Source organism: Micromesistius poutassou, assembly GCF_964030765.1.
Source record: "Micromesistius poutassou genome assembly, chromosome: 12".
In the NCBI taxonomy this organism is placed as follows: Eukaryota; Metazoa; Chordata; class Actinopteri; order Gadiformes; family Gadidae; genus Micromesistius; species Micromesistius poutassou.
The window spans coordinates 12,048,185-12,073,385 of NC_140282.1; the positions used below are offsets into that span (position 1 = coordinate 12,048,185).

General features: G+C 42.9%; 1 protein-coding gene across 1 annotated transcript in view; it reads left to right on the plus strand.

The window, feature by feature from the left end:
• The window catches only part of LOC311356548 (neural-cadherin), a gene marked incomplete at its 3' end in the record, with an annotated part of 218,859 nt that overhangs the window by 184,251 nt on the left and 9,407 nt on the right, over window positions 1-25,201 (plus strand). Inside the window, exons 27-31 of the mRNA XM_084476342.1 lie at window positions 6,759-6,886; window positions 7,382-7,505; window positions 12,219-12,399; window positions 13,505-13,671; window positions 20,417-20,681. Coding sequence (XP_084332468.1) covers window positions 6,759-6,886; window positions 7,382-7,505; window positions 12,219-12,399; window positions 13,505-13,671; window positions 20,417-20,681 — 865 coding nt within the window. The remainder of the gene's footprint in view (window positions 1-6,758; window positions 6,887-7,381; window positions 7,506-12,218; window positions 12,400-13,504; window positions 13,672-20,416; window positions 20,682-25,201) is intronic.

Here is a 25,201-nt window from a genome sequence, read left to right on the forward strand (position 1 = left end):
AAATAAACCATCCTTGGTTTGGCACAAGGGCAATGCCATGTGTTTGCTGAGGAATTGTAGGTTACAAATATCCTCCCAAGGCGACTGTAATAGTGCAAAGTCGGCTCATGGACGGAAAAACAAAAGTCCTTTGAGCTTTCCACAAATGATACCTCAACACAGAGAGGGACATGTTCTGCCTGCATATTTTTGCCTTTTAAGGCAGGTTGACTTTTTTGAGTCACCAAAAAACTTTGAGTGCACCATTTCTGTTAACATATCTTCTCTGAGGCATTCTTCTGTGGCTATATCTGTGCAGTATTGTAAAGAGCGGATGTGTTTGCAGTGTGTGAAAGTTAATCCACTTCTAGATGCCATTTTGGAGTACTGTTTGCAATCCTCCAACTCACACTGCACCTTGTGTACTCGGCCCCAGGTTTTGTCCTGTACGTGTATAGGGACTGAAAAGCCATGCCCTCCTTTTTGGACTGTGGAAACAGGCCCGGCGATTGCCATAGGCAAACTAGGCGACCGCCTAAAATGTGTTGGGGCGCCCAAATGAAACACGGCTATTAAACATGAACATCCAACAAAATATACATTTCATTTATATGAATGAATACATGAACAATATATAAAATGTATTTATTAAGATATATTGATTCATTTACTTTTACACACATACCTAGTTTTTGACACTTTGTGGTCTCCTCCTTCCGGTGTGTGTGTGTGTGGAGTGTGTAAGTGTGTATCGGTTGCAATACTGGGGTCTGGTAAAGGGGGTGATAGTGAGCACACACACTTTTACACACATACCTAGTTTTTGTCACTTTGTGGGCCAAATTTCAAAAAATGAAAAAAAAGCAACAGGCACATCAGGGGAGGCTCCTGAGCACAGAGAGATGAAAATCGGTGTGGAACCCACCATTTTGGGCCCCACAACGTTTCAGGGCCCCACACCGTTGGTGTGCTCCCGTAGCCTGGGCCCCACGTAGTGATAATTGCAAGTACACACACACACACACACACACACACACACACACATATAGTACATGCACACAGGAGCACACAAACACACACACTCACAAACACATGGGCATGCAGACTTGCACACGCATGCATGTACATGCACATACATGAACATGCATAAACACCTGCAATACAGGTGGATACTTGGACATTAACATAGCCCCACTCACATAATGTTAAAATAAAAAATATATTATAATTATTATAATTTTGGTTTATTTCCACTTGCTACTGTCTAATGTCTATTTTTAATTTGGTTTGGTTTTTTCGTTGATATTTAGTTGTTATAGTTGTAGATTTGGTTTTATCAACGGTGATGCATTGTTCACATAGGTCACACAATTAAAAGTGTAGGTCAGTTGACATTTGGCCAAAGGTGTGACTGATTCCATCATGGTGAAAGATGAAATGGCAGCAAGTGTAATCTTTCATGGTGAGCCACCAGAGAGTAACTTGCTTGCCATTATAAGACCAAAGAATGAGCACACAGGGAAGATATGTGCAATTCTGTTTGATAAATCCCTAGTCACACACGTGAAACTAGTCAAGGATCCGATCTGTCGATTTGACAGCATCCCTGCAAACAATTTATCCCATGATTAAAAATCCATTACAATCAAATAAAGATTAATTTACAATCAGTTCAGGCATCAGCCATGTAATCGACGTAAAAAAAAAACTCCTTATGGAGGAACTCTTTAACTTAAAAAAAAATGAAATGCATCAGCAAACAATGGCATTGACCCCTGTGATAATCCACATTGCTCATTGCTCATGAGCACTTTGGCCATTTATTAAATTCATAATAACACTAACTGAACTGCCTCTGTGCTGAATCTAAATCCACATACTTACTATCTAGTGGAACTGTAAGGGTAGTCATCTAACCTGATTCATTGGCCAGATAGAGAATATGTAGCTTTTGTATTTGCATTCAAAAGGCATGTTCAAGGGGAAGTGAACCCAAAACCTCTCTTCTTTGTTTAAAACATGCTAGTAGGTTTCATCGTCAACATAGTAATCATAGTAATTTATCACTTACTTACTTAGTTACTAACATATTTGGTGGTAGGTGAGGAGATTAGGATGCGTGTAATGATGAAGATTTTGATGATGATGGTGGTGGTGGTGGTGGTTATGACGGATGGATGATGGAAGTGGTGGAGGTGATGGTCGGGATGATATTGGTGGAGGTGGTGGTGATGATGGTGGTGGTGATGGTGGTTGTGGTTGAGCTGATGATGGTGATGGTGGTTGTGACAGTGTTGGTGGTGGTGTTGGTGGTGGGGATGATGGTTGTGGTGGAAGTGATGATGGTGAGGATGATGGTGCTGGTGATGGTAGAGGTGGTGATGCTGGTGGTGATGATGGTGGTGCTGGTGGTTGTGACAGTGATGGTGGTGGTTGAGGAGATGATAGTGTTGGTGGTGATGGTGATAGTGTGGTGGTGATGGTAGTGATGTTGGTGGTGGGGATGATGGTTGTGGTTGAGGAGATGTTGGTGTTGGTGGTGCCAGGGATGATGGTGGCTGTTATAGTGATGGAGAGGATGGAGGTTGTGATGATGATGATGATGATGATGGTGGTGATAGCGATCACATTTCTACACATTTCTACTGGTTTTTCACTTCTATCCTCACTACAACTTGCTACAAGGAAGACACGCTACCCTTATAGGTGGAAGTCTAACAACTCTAACCTGTGTTTTTTTATATATAATTGCCAGCAGAGGACTTTTGTAAGACTCCAATGATATGTGGGGTATAAAAGCGAAAATAGCAAAGGAATAAAGTGCTTTACTCAACGTAAAATCCAGTTCTTATGAAAACAAACCAAAGAAAACGATGCTTGGGGCATTCAAGATGCAGAGATAAGGTCAGGAAGGGAGCTGAGCTGACAGCTACAGATGGCAAAAAAAACTCTCCATGGATTCTCCATTATTGCTTGAGGCATATGTGTGTGTGTCTGTGTATGTGTGTGTGTGTATGTGTTTCCGGTATAAAGTTGTCAGCAGCTGAAATAAACAGCCCAGATGTATCCAAGGAAACATTTGAAATATTCACTGAATATATACATAAATACGGCAATCATGTCGCACCTGTCACTGTCGTCATTAAAACCCAAGAGCCTGCAGATAATACAGCATCAAACTAGAAAGTTTGAGCGACTTCTTGTCCAGGCTCATCATAACAAGTTTACCCCCGATAGCCACAAAGCAAAGTTTCCATAAAAATAAATAACAGCAGTTAACTCTTTCTTGAACATGAAAGCCATTTTAAAAATGGATTGCATCGCGTTAAAGGCACAGAAATTCACCAAAGAGTTCTTTATGGGGGCAGCGATAACACCAGGAAATATTTTGATCAATCCCTGAAGCATTAAAAATCTGCAAATTATGTAATTAGGTAATTTAAGAAGTTCATGGAGCTTTGAGGGAAAAATACATAATTGGCTTTTGATTTATTTTACATTTTCTCTTTTTGTTAACTGTTCTCTTTTGTTCTCAGGCAAACACACCAGTATGGAACATATTATCAGAGCCTTTTGTACAGGAAGGTTCCAGCTGTAGTACAGCATTTATTGGAGCATACAAATTCAGTATTTCACACTGTGTCGGCCATTCAGCAATCATGCAGTAAAGCGGATTATATCATGAATTGCACAAAACAGTGCTGTTATATCAGAACAAAGATATACCTCTGCCTAGACGAGGTAGAAACTCATTCACATGACTCATGAACCCATACAGCTATATACATGTTTTTTATGTAATAAAGACATGCAAGACAAGTGCAACCGTATTACAGCTATACAGTTAATACACACACCACTGCACAGAACTGAACTCCCAGCCCCTCAAACACTTTTTTAATCCAACGCGTGACATCAGGAATGAACACAATGGCGGAAACATGTGAATATGTGTCTATTCACTAGAGCTAGCTAGATACTGCCATCACATTAAAGCCATAACAAAGACCTTGACGCAGAGAGTGTGTCTTGCATCTCAAAGGCCACTCAGAAAGAAATTAGCTAACTGTGGGGACTGGATTCACAGAGCCACCCATTTCATTTTCTGCACTTATGGAAGGCAAGGGGTATACACTATAGACTCTATGGAGCATAGAAGAGACACAATAGATTGGAGTTATCGACTCTGAGGAAAGTAATAAGGTTGAAACACTTAAATGAATGAGCTGGAGTGATGAATGATTATTTTCATAATCCTCCTTGTGTGGTAAATTGTTGCACTGTATGCTTTGAGCAGTACATGGAATGTACGAATCCCTTCGTTTATTGATTTAATGCATTATGTATGTATGTGTTTGATGCTGTGTTCAAAGTATGTAAACACTCCATGGCCATTCCATCATATTAATCTTGATAATGAACATGATCATAGCATGTCAAAACTGAACTAATGTGGGGCAGCCATTATGGCTCAGTCCTTACCGCAGCAACCCGGGTTTGATTCCTGCCCATGTGTTAGGGATTGCAGAAAAGGACCCAGGTGCAGACTGGATACAATTGGAAAAAATGTTAATTCCTTTTATTTAGGATTTAAAAACAAAGGGCAGACTGGTCAAAAGTCAAACTAAGGAGTCAAAAATGTAACAAATAAAAGATCAAGGCAAAGTTCCAACACAAAAAGAAAAAAAATCCAAAACAGAAAATCACAAGGCAGAGAATCCAAAGTCTTCTGGCAGAGCAGAAACAGGCAGAGCAGGTGGCAAGGAAGTGTCCTGGCTGGCCACAGTACAGACAGGATCGTGAGTGGATTCTTCTCTGACGCTCAGCTGGGGTTAGATGAGTGCGGTCTATCTGCATTGGCTCTGGTCCAGAAGAGTCAGGAGCGGACAGCGGAGCGGACCGAGGAGCTGGTTGGATGGCAGGGGGGTCTGAAGACACCCGAGGTGAGCTCTCGAAGACTCGCCGACGGCGGCGCTGTTGGTGCCTCACGTCAATTCGGATGGCCAGTTTAATCAGGTCCTCGCAGGTGGGAGGCAGGTCGTGGGAGACAAGTTCAACTTTAATCTTCTCAGACAGCCCATTCAGAAAGGTATCAAACAGTCAGCATTCCAGTCAGTAGAGGTTGCAAGAGTTTGGAAATCAATGGCATAATCTGATACAGACCTGCTCCCCTGCTGCATGTGCAGTAACTCACGTGCAGCCTCACGTCCATGTTTGGAGCGGTCAAAGACTTGTTTCATCTCAGATGAGAAATCATGGAAGTCATTGCAGGAAGGTGATCTGGCCTCCCAGAGAGCAGTTCCCCACTCTCTGGCATGGCCAGACAGCTGGGTGATCACATAGGCCATTTTAGCATGGTCAGAGGGGAAGGTGGCCGGTTCACCGGAGTACTTCTCAGTACTCCGTACTCAGTAGTACTAGTAGTAGTAGTAGTAGTAGTACTCAGTAGGCAGTCGGGGTTCACAGGTTGGTGCAGGGGGTGTGGCTGCAGATTGGGCAAGTTGAAGTGGCTGGATTTGGTCGGTCAGGTCTCTGATGTTTGAAATGACCGTCTCCAACTGATTCTGGTGTCTTCCCAGAAATATTCCTTGCTGTTCAAGAACAGCCCTCAAATGATTCAGGTATGCTGGGTCCATCGTGGTCAGATTGTACTGTTAGGGATTGCAGAAAAGGACCCAGGTACAGACCGGATACAATTGGAAAAAATGTTTATTCATTTTCTTTAGGATTGAAAAACAAACTAAGGAGTCAAAAATGTAATGCACAAAAGATCAAGGCAAAGTTACACAAAAAGAAAAAAATCCAAAACAGAAAATCACAAGGCAGAGAATGCAGAGAATCCAAAGTCTTCTCACCATATCTCACCAAACTTTGTGGTAAAATCTGACAAAGCCTAACTGGTGGGCTGAACTTGAACATTGGCAGGGAGAAAACAAGTGACAGGGAAAACTCAATCAGGACAACAAGCAGCTAATGAGCAGGTGTGGCCAGGGAGTGGCACCAGGCAGGTGAGGGCGGGGTTCAGGACAAAAACAAAAAGCACATGGCAAATGCAAACAAAATCATTCAATGCCACAGAAGACCAGCAGGGCGGGCAGAGTCCATACCGAATACTACACCGTGGTCCTTTGCTGCATGTCCTCCCCTCTCTCTGTCCCGTACCTTCCTGTCTAACTCTTCATGAATAAAGCATAAAAATGCAAAGATAAATCATAAAAAAACGATGACAAAATCTCTGTCAAAATCATAGTATTGAACCATTTTTAACCAACTCAAATCTTCCTCTTGTCTGGTAACATCTTCACTTTATTTAATAAAACATATAATAAAGTATTGCAACATCGGGAGAACCCAAAATCCATCAAACTCTTCCAACAACAGCAGAACCATCCCTTTCCAGCAACCAGTTTTTTTTGTGTGTGTGTGTGTGTGTGTGTGTGTGTGTGTGTGTGTGTGTGTGTGTGTGTGTGTGTGTGTGTGTGTGTGTGTGTGTGTGTGTGTGTGTGTGTGTGTGGTGTTATTTTGGGCAATCCTGAACTTTAGCTCTTTTCTTCATGACTGAGAATCCTACCATAGTAATAAAATACATGATACACATTCAAACAAACACAATACAATTTATGTTGTTAGAATAATGTTTGCTGGAGTGTACAGTTGTGCACGAACGTGTGCAGCACTATATCTGCAACACATGCAATATAGTGTTTTTAATACAAAACTTTCTTTGTGATGTGATTATTTGTGTGTGTGTGTGTGTGTGTGTGTGCCCTGTGCTTCAGGAGGTGCGCTTCACACTGGATCGCTGTGCAGGAGCGACAGTGATGGAGATGGAGGGGCTTGGCAGTTGGCTGACCACTGATGACCACTCTTCCTGTGAAGTAACGGGTGTCACTCCAAACACAGACCGGTATGTGGTTTTAAGACACACACGGGCAAGCATACACTCGCACGCACATACACAATCACGCTTGCACACGTGCACGCATGCACATGCACACACACAGACACAAACACGCACACAAACGCAGGTATGCATGCATGCATGCACGCGCACACACACACACACACACACACACACACACACACACACACACACACACACACACACACATTCACCCACTCTTTAACTCACTCACCCACTCACTCACTCACTCACTCACTCACTCACTCACTCACCCACCGACTCACTTTCCTACTCCCTCACTCACTTACTCAATCACTCACTGTCTCACTCACTCACACAAAGAAACACATACATGTGTGAAATGTCCATATGAAAATCCAGAAATGTATACAGACACACTGTACAACTTGCATTCAAGGCAATACTTTGTGTTAACTTCATGTGTTTGTGTGTGTGTGTGTATGTGTGTGTGTGTGTGTGTGTGTGCTTGCCCCACAGACACCTGAACATGAGCCAGGTGCTCCAGTTAGGGGGTGTGAACGAGGAGGTCCCGTACATGTACCCCCAGCTCCAGCACAAACACTTCAGCGGCTGCATCCGGAACCTCGTTGTGGACAGCAAGGTAAGACATGCACGCATGCACACACACACACACACACACACACACACACACACACACACACACACACACACACACACACACACACACACACACACACACAAACCGCCTGGCAAGGCTATATGACTGTGGGCCTGTAGATAGTAGTACGAATGATCCTTGACCCCAGACTTTCCTATAGGCATGTGGCTCAATAATCCACTAGTTGAATAAAAGAATATCTTCTACTCATATTCTGTGCATGCACCCATCCTAAAAATGTAAATTATTATATGAGAAAATTGCAGTAGTGTATGCCTCAAGCAGTGAAGAACATGAATATATTACTAATGATACATAATGTGTGTAATCGACTTCTAATGTAATTATTCCATATCACCGCCGGTGGCAAATAAGGTCAAACAAATATTACCAAACGATGGCTTGGCAGCCACAGTATTAAGCACAAATTTGCCGCGAACATGAACATCAGCTATTTGAAGCTTGGCTAACAGCCACAGATGAAAATACAACTATTTCATATTGAGAAATGAGAGATAAATTGTAATATCTATGTTTTAAGATTCATTATCATGACTGACTTTATTGAAAAAGAAACATCACAGGACCATTTATTTTCCTGGTGGACCACTCAAGGTAACATTCAAGCAGGGCTTTGAGGTTCCTGACAAACTGATTTAAAGGGTCCTTCAGAAAGGCTTTGAATATTTACATTACTATTTGTGAAAAATTTTGTGTTGTGCAGTTGCTTTCAATTGTTTTTTATTCAAAACAATATATTTGCTTTTCAGTCTATTGGACCTCCTTGCCTGAGTCAATTTTATTACCGGTATTGTTTTGTTTGGGGAGAAATAATAATTAGTGCATTGTGTGTGTGTGTGCGTGCGTGCGTGCGTGCGTGCGTGCGTGCGTGTGTGTTTGTGTGCATGTCCGTGTGTGAGTGTGTTTGCATGCACATGGCCTGTGGCTTATGTGGCTACAGTTGAGTCCATGATAGAAACTCATGCACAGTAAAAACCCATGTGCGTCTAGATGCATATGTGGCAGCTTTCCTTTTCTTTCCTCATGTTTGCATGTGTGTGTGTCTGCTTTGCGCTTCCTACCATAGCGTTTACCCTTTCCACTGGGCTAATGGTGGTAGGACAGTGCTTCATTTTAATGAGAGAACCGAATCTCAGCCCCTGGAGTTACTTGCATATTTGTGAAAAAAAATAAAAATAAAATTGTGAATTGTGAGTCTTCATGGCCAAACTGATATACACAACAGAATGCCGTTGATGGAAGCTAAATGAAGGAAATTAAAGCTTTCCTTCCAATATATCCTAGAAAATATTGCATCGCTGAGGGTGTTGCTCACCCATCGCCACAAAGCACACTTTTTGTCTGATGATTTTTTTCCGGTTGTCATTCAACTCTTGGATCCTGGGAGGTGTGTCACTGAGATGATTGGGGTGGTAACGTACCCATTGTGTAAAACGCGCCCGTGTGCAGCCGCCTCACGAGGACATCGCTGTTTTATTTGTTCACTAATGAGCACAAAATAAAGTTTAAGTTGTGCGCGTGGGCGGACATGAGAAAAAGATATGTCTGCAGAGGGAGAAAGCTGCAAACAGCAGGCGTACAATTGATTAATAACACTGAAGGAGGCTGGCTGTTTCTGCGCTACATTAAGTCCTCACCAAACTAACCATTTCTGTTCTCTGCATTGGCAGGCTCTTTGTACACAAACGACTTAACTCGCCATGCGTATGTGTGAGTTGTTGTGTGTGTCCGTTGCCAAGGGCACTGCCGTCTCTGCCATCGTGTTCTTTTTCAATTGTTTTTTGCAAATACTAACTCACACTGGCCACTTCAGGAGGCCTGTATGTGTGTGTGTGTGTGTTTGTGTGTGTGTGTGTGTGTGTGTGTTCTTGAGTGCGGGTGTGCGATCTATTCCCTTGCTCCGTTGACGCATCTAGAGTATAATATTATCCTTAGTGTATAATACAGATGCACTGTAGCCATTAAATATCTATTAAAATACGGGTTTCCATGATGTAATGTGTTTTTGAATTTGAGATGGGAATGTATCTATATATATATATATATATATATATATATAGATACATTGATCTAGTACATAATGCATAGTGCCTATGTGTGTAGGCGGCTATCTGTGAGGTGCAGCAGGAGAGTGAGGGCAGGTCAGATGGCTCAGCAGCAGGGGTCACGAGAGGCCCGATGGAGGTCAACCAGTGGCCAGGGACACTATATAAATCTGTTTGCTTGAGCCCCATCGCTCTCTGCTATAGCTGGCAGTCATCCTTCTCTGTTCAGGCGTATCATCCATCCCTTTCTCTCTATCTCTCTTTCTTTCTCTATTTCACACGTATGCGCACGTGCACACACACACACACACACTGGGTGTCATTAACGTTAACACTGTTGCTCGATTTAATCAACAGAAACCTTTTAAACTTCTGTTTCCTTCCCAGGTCACTGACCAGTAAGAAATTCCTCCTCCAGAGGTCATAGCCAATCAACAATTGCCCCGCAAGAACGAACAATTCTGTTTCTTTCTCCTGTGTTTCCTTCAGTTTCCTTTTTTCCTCATTTTATGTCAGTCTTCTCTTCTTCCCCGCGTCGGCGTTGATGTGAACTCATAAATAACAAAAACAGTGTGGCCTGTTTCATGAAAAGTTTAAATCAGGACGGGGAGATTAAAGCGCTCAATGTTTATGTGTCCTTTTCATCGTCGCTCATATCCGCCCGCCGCCACTGTCGTCATGGTTACCCCAGGCCACCATTTGATATGGTGAGTGGAGGAAATAGGGAGAAGACAACAGTTAATATAAGGTTAAAGAGATCACAATACCACAAGCGCGTGCCCTTGAATGCTCTTCGAGGATGGTTGATGCAGATATTTGGTTCTTTCTGCTCTGTATTCACAGTTACTATTCAGTCTAGCACTGAATTAATGAAAAGGGTTTTCATACATGAAATGGGAGCGTGTGTGTGTGTGTGTGTGTGTGTGTGTGTGTGTGTGTGTGTGTGTGTGTGTGTGTGTGTGTGTGTGTGTGTGTGTGTATATATATATATATATATATATATTTAACTAGGTGAATTACAAACATACTCACATATGTAATCCATATTGATTAAAATGTATCATGTATAATGCACATACCAACGTGCACATAGAGATATTTTACAGAATTTAAACTTAAATTATCTAAACGTATTTAGGAGTAATCCATGTCACTTAAAGAAATAAATATCCCCTTCCAGTTGGATATATATGTACATATGTACTTAATTAATATGATACATAAGTGTCCTGTTAAACACAACACTCTAGCCTAAGTGGAGAAGATCCTTTTGCAATCTAGCCCTACATACACTTAAATGGATTCATTAATGATATTCATTATGAATTGATATTTTACTGGTGAAATTTTTTTTTAGTGTTTTTTTTCTACATAGATCAAGTAATGCTTGAAGGTCTCGATTTGCTCAAATGCAGATGAAGGTATGCTCCGGACGAATCATTCAGCATAATTTAAAAGATGTTGATCTTATTTTGGCCGGACACGACCCCAAGAAGTTATTTTAGTAGATCAACCTGTTTAGTACTCCATGCGGTTTCGGTCTGGTCCCTGAAAGGTCCATTAGATAAGACCCGTTGGGTCTCCATGGAGACGGGGAAATCAGATCAAAATAAATCACGGTACCTCGCTTTTCTGACAAAGGCTACAGTCTTCACATTGCCATCATCTCTGGAGGTGCAATAAGTGCCGAAAAGGCATTTGTTAGTTTTCTCTGCAATCACGTAATCTTGTTCTCACGACCTCGTCAGTTTATTTTCTGGTATAGTTTTGTATACTGACCGTCAGGTGTGTGTTGGTGTAAGGCTGTCTGCAATATGTATTTGGAGGATGAACATTTTGAAATCGGACAATGAATGCCAAATGAGTACATTTTCAAAAGCGATAAGCATTTGTGATTCAAGTAGCCTAGAAACCCACCCCCTCTCCCTCTCCCTCTCTCTCTCTCTCTCTCTCTCTCTCTCTCTCTCTCTCTCTCTCTCTCTCTCTCTCTCTCTCTCTCTCTCGCTCTCCTTCTCTCTCCCTATCCCTCTCTCTCTAACTCTCTCTTTGACTTTCGCTCTCTCTCCCTATATCTCTCTCTCCTTCTCTCTCTCTAACCCTGTAACTCTCTTATTAACTGTTACAATTTATGATTGTGACAATAATACTCATGAGTCCTTTTACTGGATCACCTCTCCATCTTCAACCCTCACCTGATTGATCTTCACTCGTCTGCTCCCTCCTCTCCTTTCTGTGTGCCTCTTCTCCGCTGTCTTTTAACCTCCCCTCATGTCCTACCCCTTCCCTCCTCTCATCTTTCCCTCGTCTCCGCTCCTCTCACCTCTGCTCTCCTCCCCTCCTCCCCTCCCTTTTCTCCTGTCCCCCTTGACCCTCATCTCCCCTGTTCCTCCCTCCCATCTCCTCTCTCCTCGTCTCATCTCTCCTCATCCCACCTCTCCTCATCTCCCATCTCCTCATCCCCTCACCTCTCTCCTCATCTCCCCTCTTCCTCCCTCCCCTTTGTGTCTCTCGTCATCTCCTCTCTCCTCATCCCACCTCTCCTTTCTCCCCTCACCTCTCTCCTCATCTCCCCTCTCCTCCCTCTTCATCCCCTCCTCCTCTCCCTCCGCTCCATACCACCATCTCTCAGCTGTATGATCTGGGCTCCCCGGCCGACGCCCAGTCCAGCTCCCCGGGATGCCTGACCACGGACGCCAGCTGTGTCAACATGGGCTACCCGTCCTGCGGACACCGCGGGCGTTGCCATGGTGAATGGGGCTCCGTCAGCTGCCAGTGCATGGCGGGCTTCACCGGCCAGCAGTGTGAAGAAGGTAAACAAGCTGAATCAAAGTATGGACAGAAGATAATCCGTTACAAAACCCTGGCTCTAACTCTCTGAACCTGTGAGATTTAAATAATTGCCAAATATTACAGCTGTTTCAACTGTCGCTGAAAAGCGGGGAAGTCATTTATGCGTGTTTGTGATTCTCTTTGTTGTCCGCAGTATAATTTGTATTTGTGTTGTGGCAAATGCTCAATGACAGATTATATGAAACAGGACAAGCAGCCACAATATGGCTTTTATGTGTTGTCGCTGATTAGGAGCTAACATAGGAAGAAGAGTGGTTTAAAGCACAGCTACCCTCCAATTGGTTTAGTGTCACACTTAATCTGCATAAAGTTGTCTAAACGCCAGGATCTCGCTGCAGGGCTCGCCGTCCACCTCTGCGGCTTGCTGATTCAGAGCTACATTGAACAATTCCACTTTAAGCCTAACTGTGGCTTTTTGTGTTACACGTTTTTCTTTTTTCTCTAAGGTGTAGTTCCGTTCAGTTCAGTTCAGTTCGGTTCAGTTCTATTCATTCATGGCTTGGGTGTGATGAAAATAATTTGCTAAAACATCTCTGGTTGTGCTCTGTTGATGTTTCAGTCGTGGCATTATAAAGGTAATAAAACATTCAGGGACTAGGGAGCAAGGTGTCTGAAATACAGACACGCTAGCTTTATAAGCATTTATACAGTTTTGGAGATTTTGTTGCCAGACGTTCACCTTCAACTCCAGTGGTCAAACTGGAATCAATTTGGACAGTCCATGACCATATCAGATATTCTGTGGACGTTTGATGGGAGAGCTGCAGTTTGTTTGCAAGCTAAATAATCTGGCCTGAGGACAACTTAGAAAGAAAAGAAAGAAAGAACAGGGAAATACTTTGTTCAATGTCATCTGATGGTGTTTTCCTCACTGTACTAATTTGTCACACAGTGGTTAAGATGCAACCAGATCCATCATATTATAAGACACATCAGCCTCTGTTGTGATCATGAGGGACATGCAGACAAAGGATGGGATGCATTCGGACATTCTCTTGGACACACACACCCACCCATGTGCGTTTGTGTTTGACTCAAACTCAAACTCAACCTCCATCATTTCAGATGTTCCAGAGTACTCTTTTGACGGGCGCGGTCACGTGCACTACCACCTGGTGACCCCGATGGCTGCCCGGAGGACGTGGATTCAGGTTCTGATCCGAACCCGCAAACACAGCAGCACCATTGTCTCCCTTATCTCCAAGGACCAGAGCGAATACCTGCGGTTGGAGGTGAGACTGTGTGTGTGCGTGTGTGCGTGCATGCGTGCGTGCGTGCCTGCGTGTGTGTGGTCCAAAAGTGGGTTGTAAGACCACATATCAATGTTTTTTGTAAACTTAAGCGGTATTGTGTTTTTAGTGTTTTTTCTGCAAGATTCAGCGTTTGTGTTCAATTTAATTAAAGTGTTGGTATCAAAGGACATTAGCTGTAAATAAGATTTCCTGCATTTTTTGCAGTCAAGTTAAAACCCACAAGAGAATTGTGTTTATTAACTGTCTTTCTAATTGTTTAATATCCATTTTCCTCACTGCAAATGAACGGAAAGGTTGTTGAAAAATAGTATTTTTTCGCTTTTTAATTTAGATTTAAATAATTGGATGAACTATTTCTGGATGCATAACTTTAATTGGTAACACTTTACAATAAGGGTGTATAAATTCACCATAAATAAGCATTAATTAACCCACTCAACCTCACCCCAACCCCTACCCTAACCCCCATCTGCTCTATTGACCCTGTTGCTGAGCTGGGCTGCCTCCTTGGTTAACTCTCGGGACCCTTAGGCCCTTAGGCCCACGTCGGTCATGGGGCTGGCCTGCTCCCTTGTAGCTTCTCCTGTTATAAATAATGAGTAAAAGAGTCTGTATCTTACCTAGCTGGGTTTCGCACCTTTCTCAGACTGCCACTGCTGGTGTTCTCCTCCGGGCTCAGACCTCTAAAGCAAGAAAGAAAGAAAACTAGAAGAAGAATATTTCAACAATCCTGAAAAAACAAAACTTATTTTGTCCACCAGTGAACCAGAGTAACTTTAAAGTGAACGTGAAGCTCCTGTTTCAGCTTGGATTACAACACTGAGATTTAGAAATAAATAAATGATAGTATACTATGGAGGGGCCCTGTAATCCCCATGGTTGCGCCATCTTTATGCTAATTATTTTAAGCTAGTAACGTTGTTGTGTATGATCATTATAAGTGTCCAAGAAGCTTGAAACTCTCTCGATCGCGGGGGTCAGAATGAGTTCAGAGCAGAGGAGAGAACGCTCAGAGACTTGTTGGCTGATACTGGCAAAAACAAATACAGGTTTTTTTAATATAATAAATAACTAGGTTTAAAAAATATATATTTTGGGAACCAATTTCACATTGGGTTCACGTTGGGTTAACAATAGATGAATCCCATCACAAAAAACCTAACCCTGGCCCCATGCTATCGTTATGTAGTAATGCTTATTACTGCATTTAACTGATGTTAATTCATGGTTAATTTATGTACCCTTATTGTTGAAGGTTACCCTTTAATTAAAACACGATATTTAGATGTTTATAATAATAGTAATGACAGTAAATCTGTCATTTGTGTGTGTGTGTGTGTGTGTGTGTGTGTGTGTGTGTGTGTGTGTGTGTGTGTGTGTGTGTTAGTTTACCTTTGTCTCATTTCAATTATCTTTCAATGTTTCTTTTTTTAATAATCTTTGGAAGCTGAGGTAGAAATAGATAGTCGTTTGTTACCTTTATGTTTTTTTTTTCCACTTCATTTAGACTCACCCCAGCTTGTACAGTCCTCTCTCATTCCCTTCATTCAGTCACGTCCCATTCGCTCGGACTCACTTACATGGCAGTAGAAGAAGAATGTTTCGGACATAAAATGACCCGTTTTTTTTTCTTTATGGCAGCTTGCTGAGACATTGGACACTCTTTTCAAGGCTTTACGCCTTGAAAAGAAACAAAGAGAAAAGAGAGTATGGGGGGTCTTTTTCGCATCACTTGCTCAGACTGTTTGGTTTTAATCACAGGAAGAAATTAGTATGCGTTTCTCTTGACTGCCTGCAGACTCACATAGCAAGAAGTGTGTGTGTGTGTTTATGTGTGTCTGTCTGTAAGTGTGTGTGTGTGTGTGTGTGTGTGTGTGTGTGTGTGTGTGTGTGTGTGCTATTGTCATGAGACTTGAATTCTAATAACCCAGCTTGGGAAAAAAGTGAAAACACATTGTAATTATTTTTCTTTTGTTGTTGTTGTTGCTTTATTGTGCTGTTATGGCTTTACACCGGAATCGGTTTGTGCTTTGATTAGCAGCTACCCTTAGTTTCTGGATGTTATTCTGTGGGTGTATGTCTGTGTGTCTTTGTGTCTGTGTCTGTGTGTGGTTTTGTCTGTCTGTGTGTCTTTGTGTGTGTGTGTGTGTGTGTGTGTGTGTGTGTGTGTGTGTGTGTGTGTGTCTGTGTCTGTGTGTGTATAACTGGATTGTTTTTTTTAGCCGTATGTTACCCAAGAGCTTTGGCAGGTGGCTTTGGCAGAGATTCCATTACCTCTTCACACACACACACACACACACACACACACACACACACACACACACACACACACACACACACACACCAAGTACAACACCAATACATCCAGTTTCACTGTCTCAATCGCGTTCTCTCCCGATGCCTCGTCGCTTTCTGCATCATCCCGTCTTATCTGTCTTTGACACCGACGACGTGCAGCCACCCTCCCCGCGTTTCTCTTTCTGTCTGTCTCTGCTGTCAGGGAAAACCTGGCATCTCTCATGTGTCCTTTTTATGGTTTCCTCCACGTCTCTCTTCTGTCTCCACCGTCTCTGTTCCCACGGAGACGGCAACGGTGGAGGGATGCTGTGGAAAGACTCTAGTTTCCGATGAATCTGACGTTACCTCAGTATGCCGTTTGTGTGTGTGTGTGTGTGTGTGTGTGTTTTCAGTGTATGTGTGTGGGGTTGGGGGGCAGGAGGGAGGGAGGCTTAGGGAGGGAGGCTTACTTTTACCGCCCCAGTAAAAGAGTGTTAATTTATTCTTATTATGATGGTAGAGATGGTAAATCATTTTTTTTTAACACATTTTATATGTGTTTTAAATGACGTTTGCTCCCTCCATGTTCTGAATTATTCACCAGGTTTGTCTCTCTCAGTGGCCTTTGGTATTTTTAAAGGAAACAAAGGAAGAAACTTTATAACAAAATCACTTTGTGGCAACTGCGCAAACAACGCAAAACTGGTCACAGTTATAAACTCAGGATGGACCGCTAATATATGTTATTTTTCTAGGTTTTTATTATTTCCCTCACATTCTTTCCTGTAGACATCCATGGCATCCAAGTTATCTTGTACCAATGCTGCCCTTCATGGGCCCTGGATACCCCCCCCCCCCCCCCCTTCCTCCCTCCCTATCGCCTGTAGCAGCACCCATAGCCTCGGTAAACCCCACTGATACACATCTGGCGGTATCTGGCCTTGTTTCCCCACCACATCTGACATGCTGCCGGATCGGGGGGCCCCCCTTGCAGGGAACTACCCCAGTGGTGACGACTGGTCGTCCATGTTGTGGAGGGTTCAAAGGTTCCCATAGCGTTGGGCGAGGAGTTAAAGCTTCTAAGAGCATTTTGTGGAGAGGCAGTGCGCCTTAAAACCGGGCAGACTTTAAACTAGGCCAGGGTTACTATGAGACACGGTGTTGTCTGTGTGTGTTATTTCTGGTGTGTTTGTGTGTGTGGGTTGCGGGCTTGGTTTTCAATGTGGAGACGAGTCACACAACTTTCTGTATCCTCCCAAACATTTTATTTACTTTGAACATGCTAACTCACTTACTTGCTCTCTTACCTGCTCAATCACAATCACTTTAAAATTGTAATCACTGACATCACATACTAATCAATCAGCTGATGCAATGACCATAGACACACACACACACACACACACACACACACACACGCACGCAGTCACACAGAGACCAGGCACACTCATTTGATGGGAAGATGGCAGAATTTATTTTTTTACGATCTGATGATGAGCTGGATCTTTTTAATCCTGTAAACCTGTCAATGGCAGGCATTGTTTAACTTCGACTTTGACATTGACTAGTTAGCCTTAACATGTAGAAGGAATGAAGAGGGCTCCCTTCTTCTTTGTGGCCCTCATAAAGCCCTCCCCGTCTTTTGCTGTCAGGATGAGGTGGGCCAGGTATAGAGGGGTTCATAGTTTTAGGGATCAGCTTGAAGTCTGCTTGGTAAACAAGGATTATCTAGGAGGGCTGTTTAGAGGTGGAATGAGTTCCACATGGATGTCTCTCTGAATGATGTCCTTTGTTGACTTGGCTTTTTTCCACACTGATTTCCGTCATGTAGACAGGATAATGCCTTCTCTAATACTCAGTCAAATTTCTCCCATTGTGTGAGTTGAGATCTCAGGTTATTGTTGAATAAATTGCATAATAAACAATTTAACTGAACGTTTTTACTTGTGTATTTGCTTGACTGGTATATCGATTGATTGAAATTGATCACTGAGATAGCATTGAGTATGCATGATTGAGTATGATTGAGTATGCAAGAGTAGCTTCTGCTTTTGATTTTGTTGCTTAGCTTGCTACTTTTCCCTGAGGGTTTACCTCTGTTAGGGAAGCTCTAATGTAGAGTAACTGGTCGCTCAGCTCACTACACTTTCAAAGTAGCATGCCAACACTGCGGGTCTTTTGTACTTGAAGTCTGTTGCCCAGTGACTGGATGGATTTCATCCCTAGTTTGAACAGACAAAGTCACCCACAACCTGTTTCAATAGTGCAGGCATCGCTTCTTAACTTTAACTTAACTCTTAACCATGAATGTACCATGATTGTATAGGCGGATGCTGGAATGTGCGGCATGTGCAATATTTTTCTTATCAATGTTCCTTTGGATGTGGAATGCTGCCTGTTCAGCAGATGCAGTGCAGATGGGTTTGATGATAATGAAATAAGTTGAGTGAGGCGAAGGAGAACACCTTGAGGTGGACCATCTTGAATGCTTTGAAACTCCTTGAAAGTCCTAGAAAAAGGCAGATGAAGGAAAGAAACGGAATAAATAATAGTGGCAAATGTAACAAACAGGTGTAAAGTCTGTCTAAGATCATACAGAATATAAAACGATACAATTGATGTATGGAAATATATATATATATTTATGTAGTATGTATATGGGATGGAGATTGAAAGAGTTATTGTTATGATATAGATATATGAAAGTGTGTACATGGTGTGCTGAATAATATATAATCAAATTGACTCTTTTACAAGGCCGAATCTATAGACACACACTTGTGCGCACACACACACACACACACAATCCGGTAATTACATCCCTACTTTGAAGTCTGTTGGGCATAGCTCATCCAAGACATATTTCAATTTTCCTGTGCTGAGCCACGAAGCTAAAATGCTAACTAAATTTAGCTGTTACAAAAAACAGACTTAATTGCAGGGTTAAAACGGTATGATTTGCTTTGCCCTGCCATGTCCATCACTTGTTATGTTTAATTCTTTGCCGGCCTTGCACCTCCCCGAGGTGTGTTTAACCACGTCAATCAGACCGCAGTCACCTGACAGATGTTTCAATCCCTGAGAATTGAGGCGATGAATCAACAGCGAGCAGCAACAGACAATCTTCTGCCCGAGACATTATGGAGCATTGTTTGCAATGACAAACTCGACCAAAAAAGGAAGAACACAGATGCCTAAGTGCTCAGGACTGAACAAAAGCTTCTCAGTTATCATGCAGACAAAGACATAATTGAAATTAGGAAGGACAATTTGTGTTGGAGACTATAATGATGTTCTTAATCAGCTGTGTCGAATAGATAGGAGACCACGGTCTATTTGTTTTCAACGTGAACACATCTGTGGTCCTGTTCTATTTGTGTGTGTGTGTTTTGACGTCTGCACGTGATGTATAAATTATATAAATGACATTGCAGAATGGCACATGGAAGTTCAATGCATGTGAATTGTGACCTATCCAGCCCACAGAAATTGTCCCTTATTTAAATTCTTGGCGGTTCTGCTGTTGTGGAGAACAGAATGCAACACTGATTGCATTACCAGTGGGCTATTTACATCAGTGGCTTAAGAAAACCAGTCTTTGCCCTGACCAGAATTGGCTAGTGGCTTGTTCTAATTTCAAGCATCGTTGCTACTCAGAGTTTCCGAAGTATTTTACTTGCAGCACATATCCATATAGATTAGACTAGAGTTGCCATTAAATGATCGATGAATAAGTGGGCTCATCTTCCAAACCTTTTTATTTTTGATACATTTTGACTTATTTTCTAACAATTGGCAGGTGTTGCAAATGCGATTTCTAAGAGCTAATTCAACTGACGCTAAAGGTTGGGCTAATGTGTGTGTGTGTGTGTGTGTGTGTGTATGTGTGTATGTGTGTGTGTGTGTGTGTGTGTGTGTGTGTGTATGTGTGTGTGTGTGTGTGTGTGTGTGTGTGTGTGTGTGTGTGTGTGTGTGTGTGTGTATGTGTGTGAGAGTCGCTACCCCTACCTTGTGTCCATATTCAGCTTGGATTCACTCTTCTCTTTCTAGAAATATGCCAGAAAAGTAAATTTATGGATGTACGGATGGGTGGACATTATGAGCAATTTGGAAGCGATTATCAATTTCATGCCTATAGGACATTGGGCACACACAGAGGTCTCCGACAGGGCTGAGGTTTGGTCAAATCCTCTAGGATATTATTTTTAGTCAAGGTAGTGGAGGCACCACCGGGAAATGCTAACTGCTCTGCCTCCTCCTCCCCTCCTCCTCCCCCCCCCCCTCTCCTCTCCTCCTCCCCTCCTTCCCCCCTCCCCTCCTCCTCCCCTCTTCATCCACTCATCCCCCCCCCCCCTCCTCGTCTCCTCCTCCCTTCCTCCTCCCCTTCTCCCCCCCCTCCTCCTCCCCCCCTCCCTTTCCATCCCCCCTCCCCCCCCCCCCGTGACAGATCTTCCAGGGCCTGCTCTGTGTTGTGTACAACCTGGGCGACGGACACTACAACCTGACTCTGCCCGCGCATCGCCTTGACAACGGGGAGTGGCACGAGGTGCTGCTGGATCGCTACGACAACGAGATGACACTGCGGCTGGACGGTGGCGGGGGTCGGCGGGAGGTCACGGGGTCGCGGGGGCGGAGCAAGGAGATTGTGGTGGACACCACGGCTGTGACGGTCGGGAACTCCCTGCCTTCCAGCGCCAACAAGAGCTTTCAAGGTAGGGTGGCACGCGCACGTTTAACGTCCGAGGTAGAAGGGAATAGGAGTCGGTTTAGCTTAGTAGCTTCAGGCGAGTTGTAACCAGTTGATAGTTTGATCCCTGTGTCGAGGTTTCCCTGAGGAAGACACCTAACCCAAACCACTTCCCGATGAGCTGGCTGTCACCTTGCATGGTTGACTCAGCCGTCGTTGTGTCAATGTGTGTATGAACCGTCACTTTAAATAAAATGGTCTGCTAAGTGCCCTAAATATAAGTGTGAAAAGGGCAGGACCTTCACCAGTGGCTAGGGGGTTTGAGCCCAGCAGGGTCTTCATGTCCAAGCAAGATGCCCTGCAGCCAATCTGTTCCTTAATGACCTGTCTCTGTATTCACTGTAAGTCTCTTTGGCTAAAAGTGTCAGCTAAATTATTATTATTAATGATAAGAACGAATTGAATTGATACAGATCTCGATACAGTCACCAAAAGCACTTCACATAGCAAGTGTGTGTGTGTGTGTGTGTGTGTGTGTGTGTGTGTGTGTGTGTGTGTGTAGTATTACACCTCCATTACATCCATTACGAATGTGTGGCCATGGTGGATCACATAACAAAGTAGTAGTAAATAGAAGAGTTATATTCTGTCTGTCAATATATACACACAAACAACGGAAATAGGGAGCTATCTATTCATACATTGATTCCGATATTATAACAAAAGCTACAATACCCTAGTTCAATAAAGCATAGCTTTATTGACCAAGACATACTGTAGCATTATTTGTTCTGATTTGTGAACAGAACTGCTGCAAATAAAGAGCTCAACTCCGCTGTCGGCTTGTTCAGTAGAGTGAGTGAGTTCTCTGAATAGCAGTTATATTATGCAGTTTTGACCTTGAACAGAAAAAAAAGTAATATCTTCAGGTTCTTCTGAACAAGATTGCCATTGTTTATTTTTTATTTTCTTTCTTTTGCGAGCTATTGCCGATAGATGACTGTTGTCAGAGAAGACGATGTTGTAAGGAACGAAAGCTGTTTAGAAAGAAATGATCGTCTTGGGAGCGAGCTTCAAAGCCACAAATCAAACAATTCATGATTTCCTTGTGTGTCACCAAAAATACTTCAATTAAAAATGACAATAAACGGCAACGGCTGGCATTTTGACTGAACTTTGAATAGAGCATTGGAGTGGATTGTTCACTTTGTATATTAAATATCACCTGCCTTTCAATCTGCCGTCACCAAAATACACTTTTGATAATTGAACTATCACATCCTTAAGACACACGTTTTGTAATACAAGTCTAATAAAAATAACCTGCGTATCTCACAACACTTTATACAAATAGTGTAAGCCTTTTGATGATCATGACTGCAAATAAATCCTCGCTGAATTTTAATTTTAATTGCACAAAATGAAAACTAAGGGGTAACCCTTAACAAATTTAAACAGGCGTGTAAATGCTATGATCGTGAAACAGCAGATTATAAGTACCCTTGGGGAGACACACTTAAGTAAAGAGTTTGTTTGTTTGCTTGGCTTCTCCGAAAAGTGTGCCAGTGGGAGTTTGTATTGACAGCCATGGAAGGCACTGGGTGGATTTAGTGCCCTGCTGGCTTTTTCTGGCCCAGATAGTTCATTTATTTATTTATTTTTTTCTGAGGGGTCTCTTTTGAATGCTCAGAAAATTAATAGGACCATCGTGTTCCTCATATTGATTACCACTTGCTCTCAGCAAAGTTTGAACTCGCTGCTCTGAACACTGTAGTGTCTTCCTTACCCCATGTTGTGGCTTCATTTGTAGGGGTTCAGTTTTGTTTGGGGGGGGGTCACAAAGTATACCTGAATGAAGTATTTACTCAACTCTGAGAAGTTCTCAACCCCTGATTTTGTAAACAGTATTTAGTTTTGAGTTGTTTTTTTGTATCTAAAATGACCGAGGTCCAGACCTCTATGCCCTTATTGCTGGCTACAGGCATGTATCCAACATCTTTCTCTTGGCTGTCGACCGGGGATGAGACCCAGTTACTTTTAGGCTGGTAGTCGTACCACCGCACCGACAGCGCTACCCCACACTAGGCCGCAGCTGTAACACCGCTTTAAGCACGGGTTCCTATGGGAGAGGATATGTGTGGTACCCGGTTAAGAGCTCCATCCGGTAGGGTTGGGTTTAATCGGGCATTTCAGGTTTGAACGGTTTGTGTTATAAATCACCTGTGAGAGGTTAAAAGAGTCATCCATGTGTAGTTCCCCAAACGGGAAAAATAAACCCCAGCAAAATCACGCATGGGTAAATGCTGAGCTAAGGATGGTAAATCATCGTGATCCGCTGAGGGCCACGCAGTGGCTGAAACAACAATCACAGTGTTGACTATTTGTAAACTTCAGCTTGAGGCAAGTGTTTTAAAGTGCTTACTGATGGAAACAGAGATTCATATGGTTGCAAAAAAAAATGTATATGAAAATACCAATAGCCGTTCCTCGGACCATCAAATGGGAAAAAACTATAGCGTAATAGCATTGTCCTTGCCTCAGGCTGACGTGTTAAGCTATGTATGTCAGACAGCAATTCTAACCAGGTCCAATTTAAAGAGGTGCTTGGCAACTTTTACTTGTATAGCCCAAAAGTTATCTGTCAGCTCTGAAACCATTTTTTTACATGCCCTCAACAAAATTGTTTTTGTAATCTCCTAACATACTGTATGCCAACACACAAATGGTGGTTTAGTCTGACCATACTATTGCAGCACTTTACTTCAGGAAATTGTTTTAGATCGGCAATTTTTCCTCATAAGCTTACCTGTCCAACCTCTTGGATGCGCAACTCGCTCACATTCCTGTTCCCTCCTCTTCTCTTTGTGATGGAAGATGCTGATTGGTTAGAAAATATTTGACCCCCTCCTTTAAGCATTTGATTGGGAACCTTATGTATGAGATTCAAATCAAATATGAATACAACTGAACCAAAATAATCAGACTGACTGCAGCTCAATCTGGATACAAATTCTGCACAGGAATACCCACACACTGAAGATGATGAAACAAGCAATGCCAGACTTCTCACAGCTTCAGGGGACATTCCAGGACCAAGAGCCGAGAGAGAAGCAAGATGAATGCAGAAATAACAACAACCTTGTCCATTTCTACGTCTCATCTCATGTGCCTCCCCAGGAGAACAGATATGTTAGACTGTCATGCAGGCATACATAAAGATTTAAGATTGCTTGCTCTACAAGGACATTGTTTTTTATTTTTATATATCAACCCACAAACAGAAACACACACACACACACACACACACACACACACACACACACACACACCATTCAGTGGACTCACTTTGTATGTCAGGTGCTGCAGGTGGTGTGTTGAAGACAGACGAAAGGAAAAAAAAAGAAAGAAAAGAAATGAGGACTCAAGTTGTGCTGAGTAGAACGGCACCATGAAGTCTGAAGCTGAGATATAATCTGGTGGGATCACCTCCCTCTGTGTTGTATTGAAACCATAACTGCATGACGGATCAGATTGTGCGTGGAGTAAGAGAGAGAGAGAGAGATAGACAGAGGGAGAGAGGGGGAGAGAGAGGTAGTGAAAAGTATAAGAGGACCGAAAGCAGAGAGCTCTAGTGTACGTGAGGACCTGAACAAGGGCTCTGCACAACATGTGCCTCAGAATATGTGTTTTATATAATAATGATCCATCTTTTTTACCGGGCTTCCGAGTGAGCTTTCATGAGGATTCATGTCTCAGTTTAATGGCAAATGCATCTCTCATGCATGGGTTGTTGTTGAGTGTATGTGTCTATGTTGGCATAGATGGAGATGTGGTGCTGCGTGTGTGTGCGTGTGTGTGTTCTTTCACACCTGAAAGTAGACAAATGTTTGTGCCTGTGTCTATTGTCTAGGTGCAAAGAGAGAAGGATAATGGAACAGACTCATATATAAGAGAAGAGAGTGGTATCAGAGAGCAGAGAGATAGATGGAGGGGGACAGGGGGAGAGAAGGGCAAGGCTGCAAGGAGGAGACAGTGAGAGGTACAGGCAGCTGGCCTCAGGCAGAATAAGACAATGCATGTGTTTGTTAAATGGAGGTTTTAAAGAAGCTCTCCTTACAAAAGTTACTCATGATTTACTGATAAGGTTTGTCATGTGCGTGCGTGCGTGCGTGCGTGTGTGTGCGTCTGTGTGTGTGTGTGTGTGCGTGTATGTATACTGTGTGTGTGTTTGTAGCCACGTGTGTGTTCATGCATGGGTATTCTGTTTCCACACTTTTATTCTGGTTGGGAAAGTAAATCTTCCAGGTTTGGAAAGTAAAAGCACTCCCAACTTTAAGCCAGCCATCTGGCGTCATGCAGGGAATCTGTTTAGCCAATTAGCACAAAACACGTTTAACTAATGGTAACTGAAGAGGACTTTTACTTTATTAAATCGGAACAGCCTGTCTCTCTTCCTTTGCCTTTGTATCAATGTGCCTTGGTGTCTCTCTCTCTCTCTCTCTCTCTCTCTCTCCTCTCTCTCTCTCTCTCTCTCTCTCTCTCTCT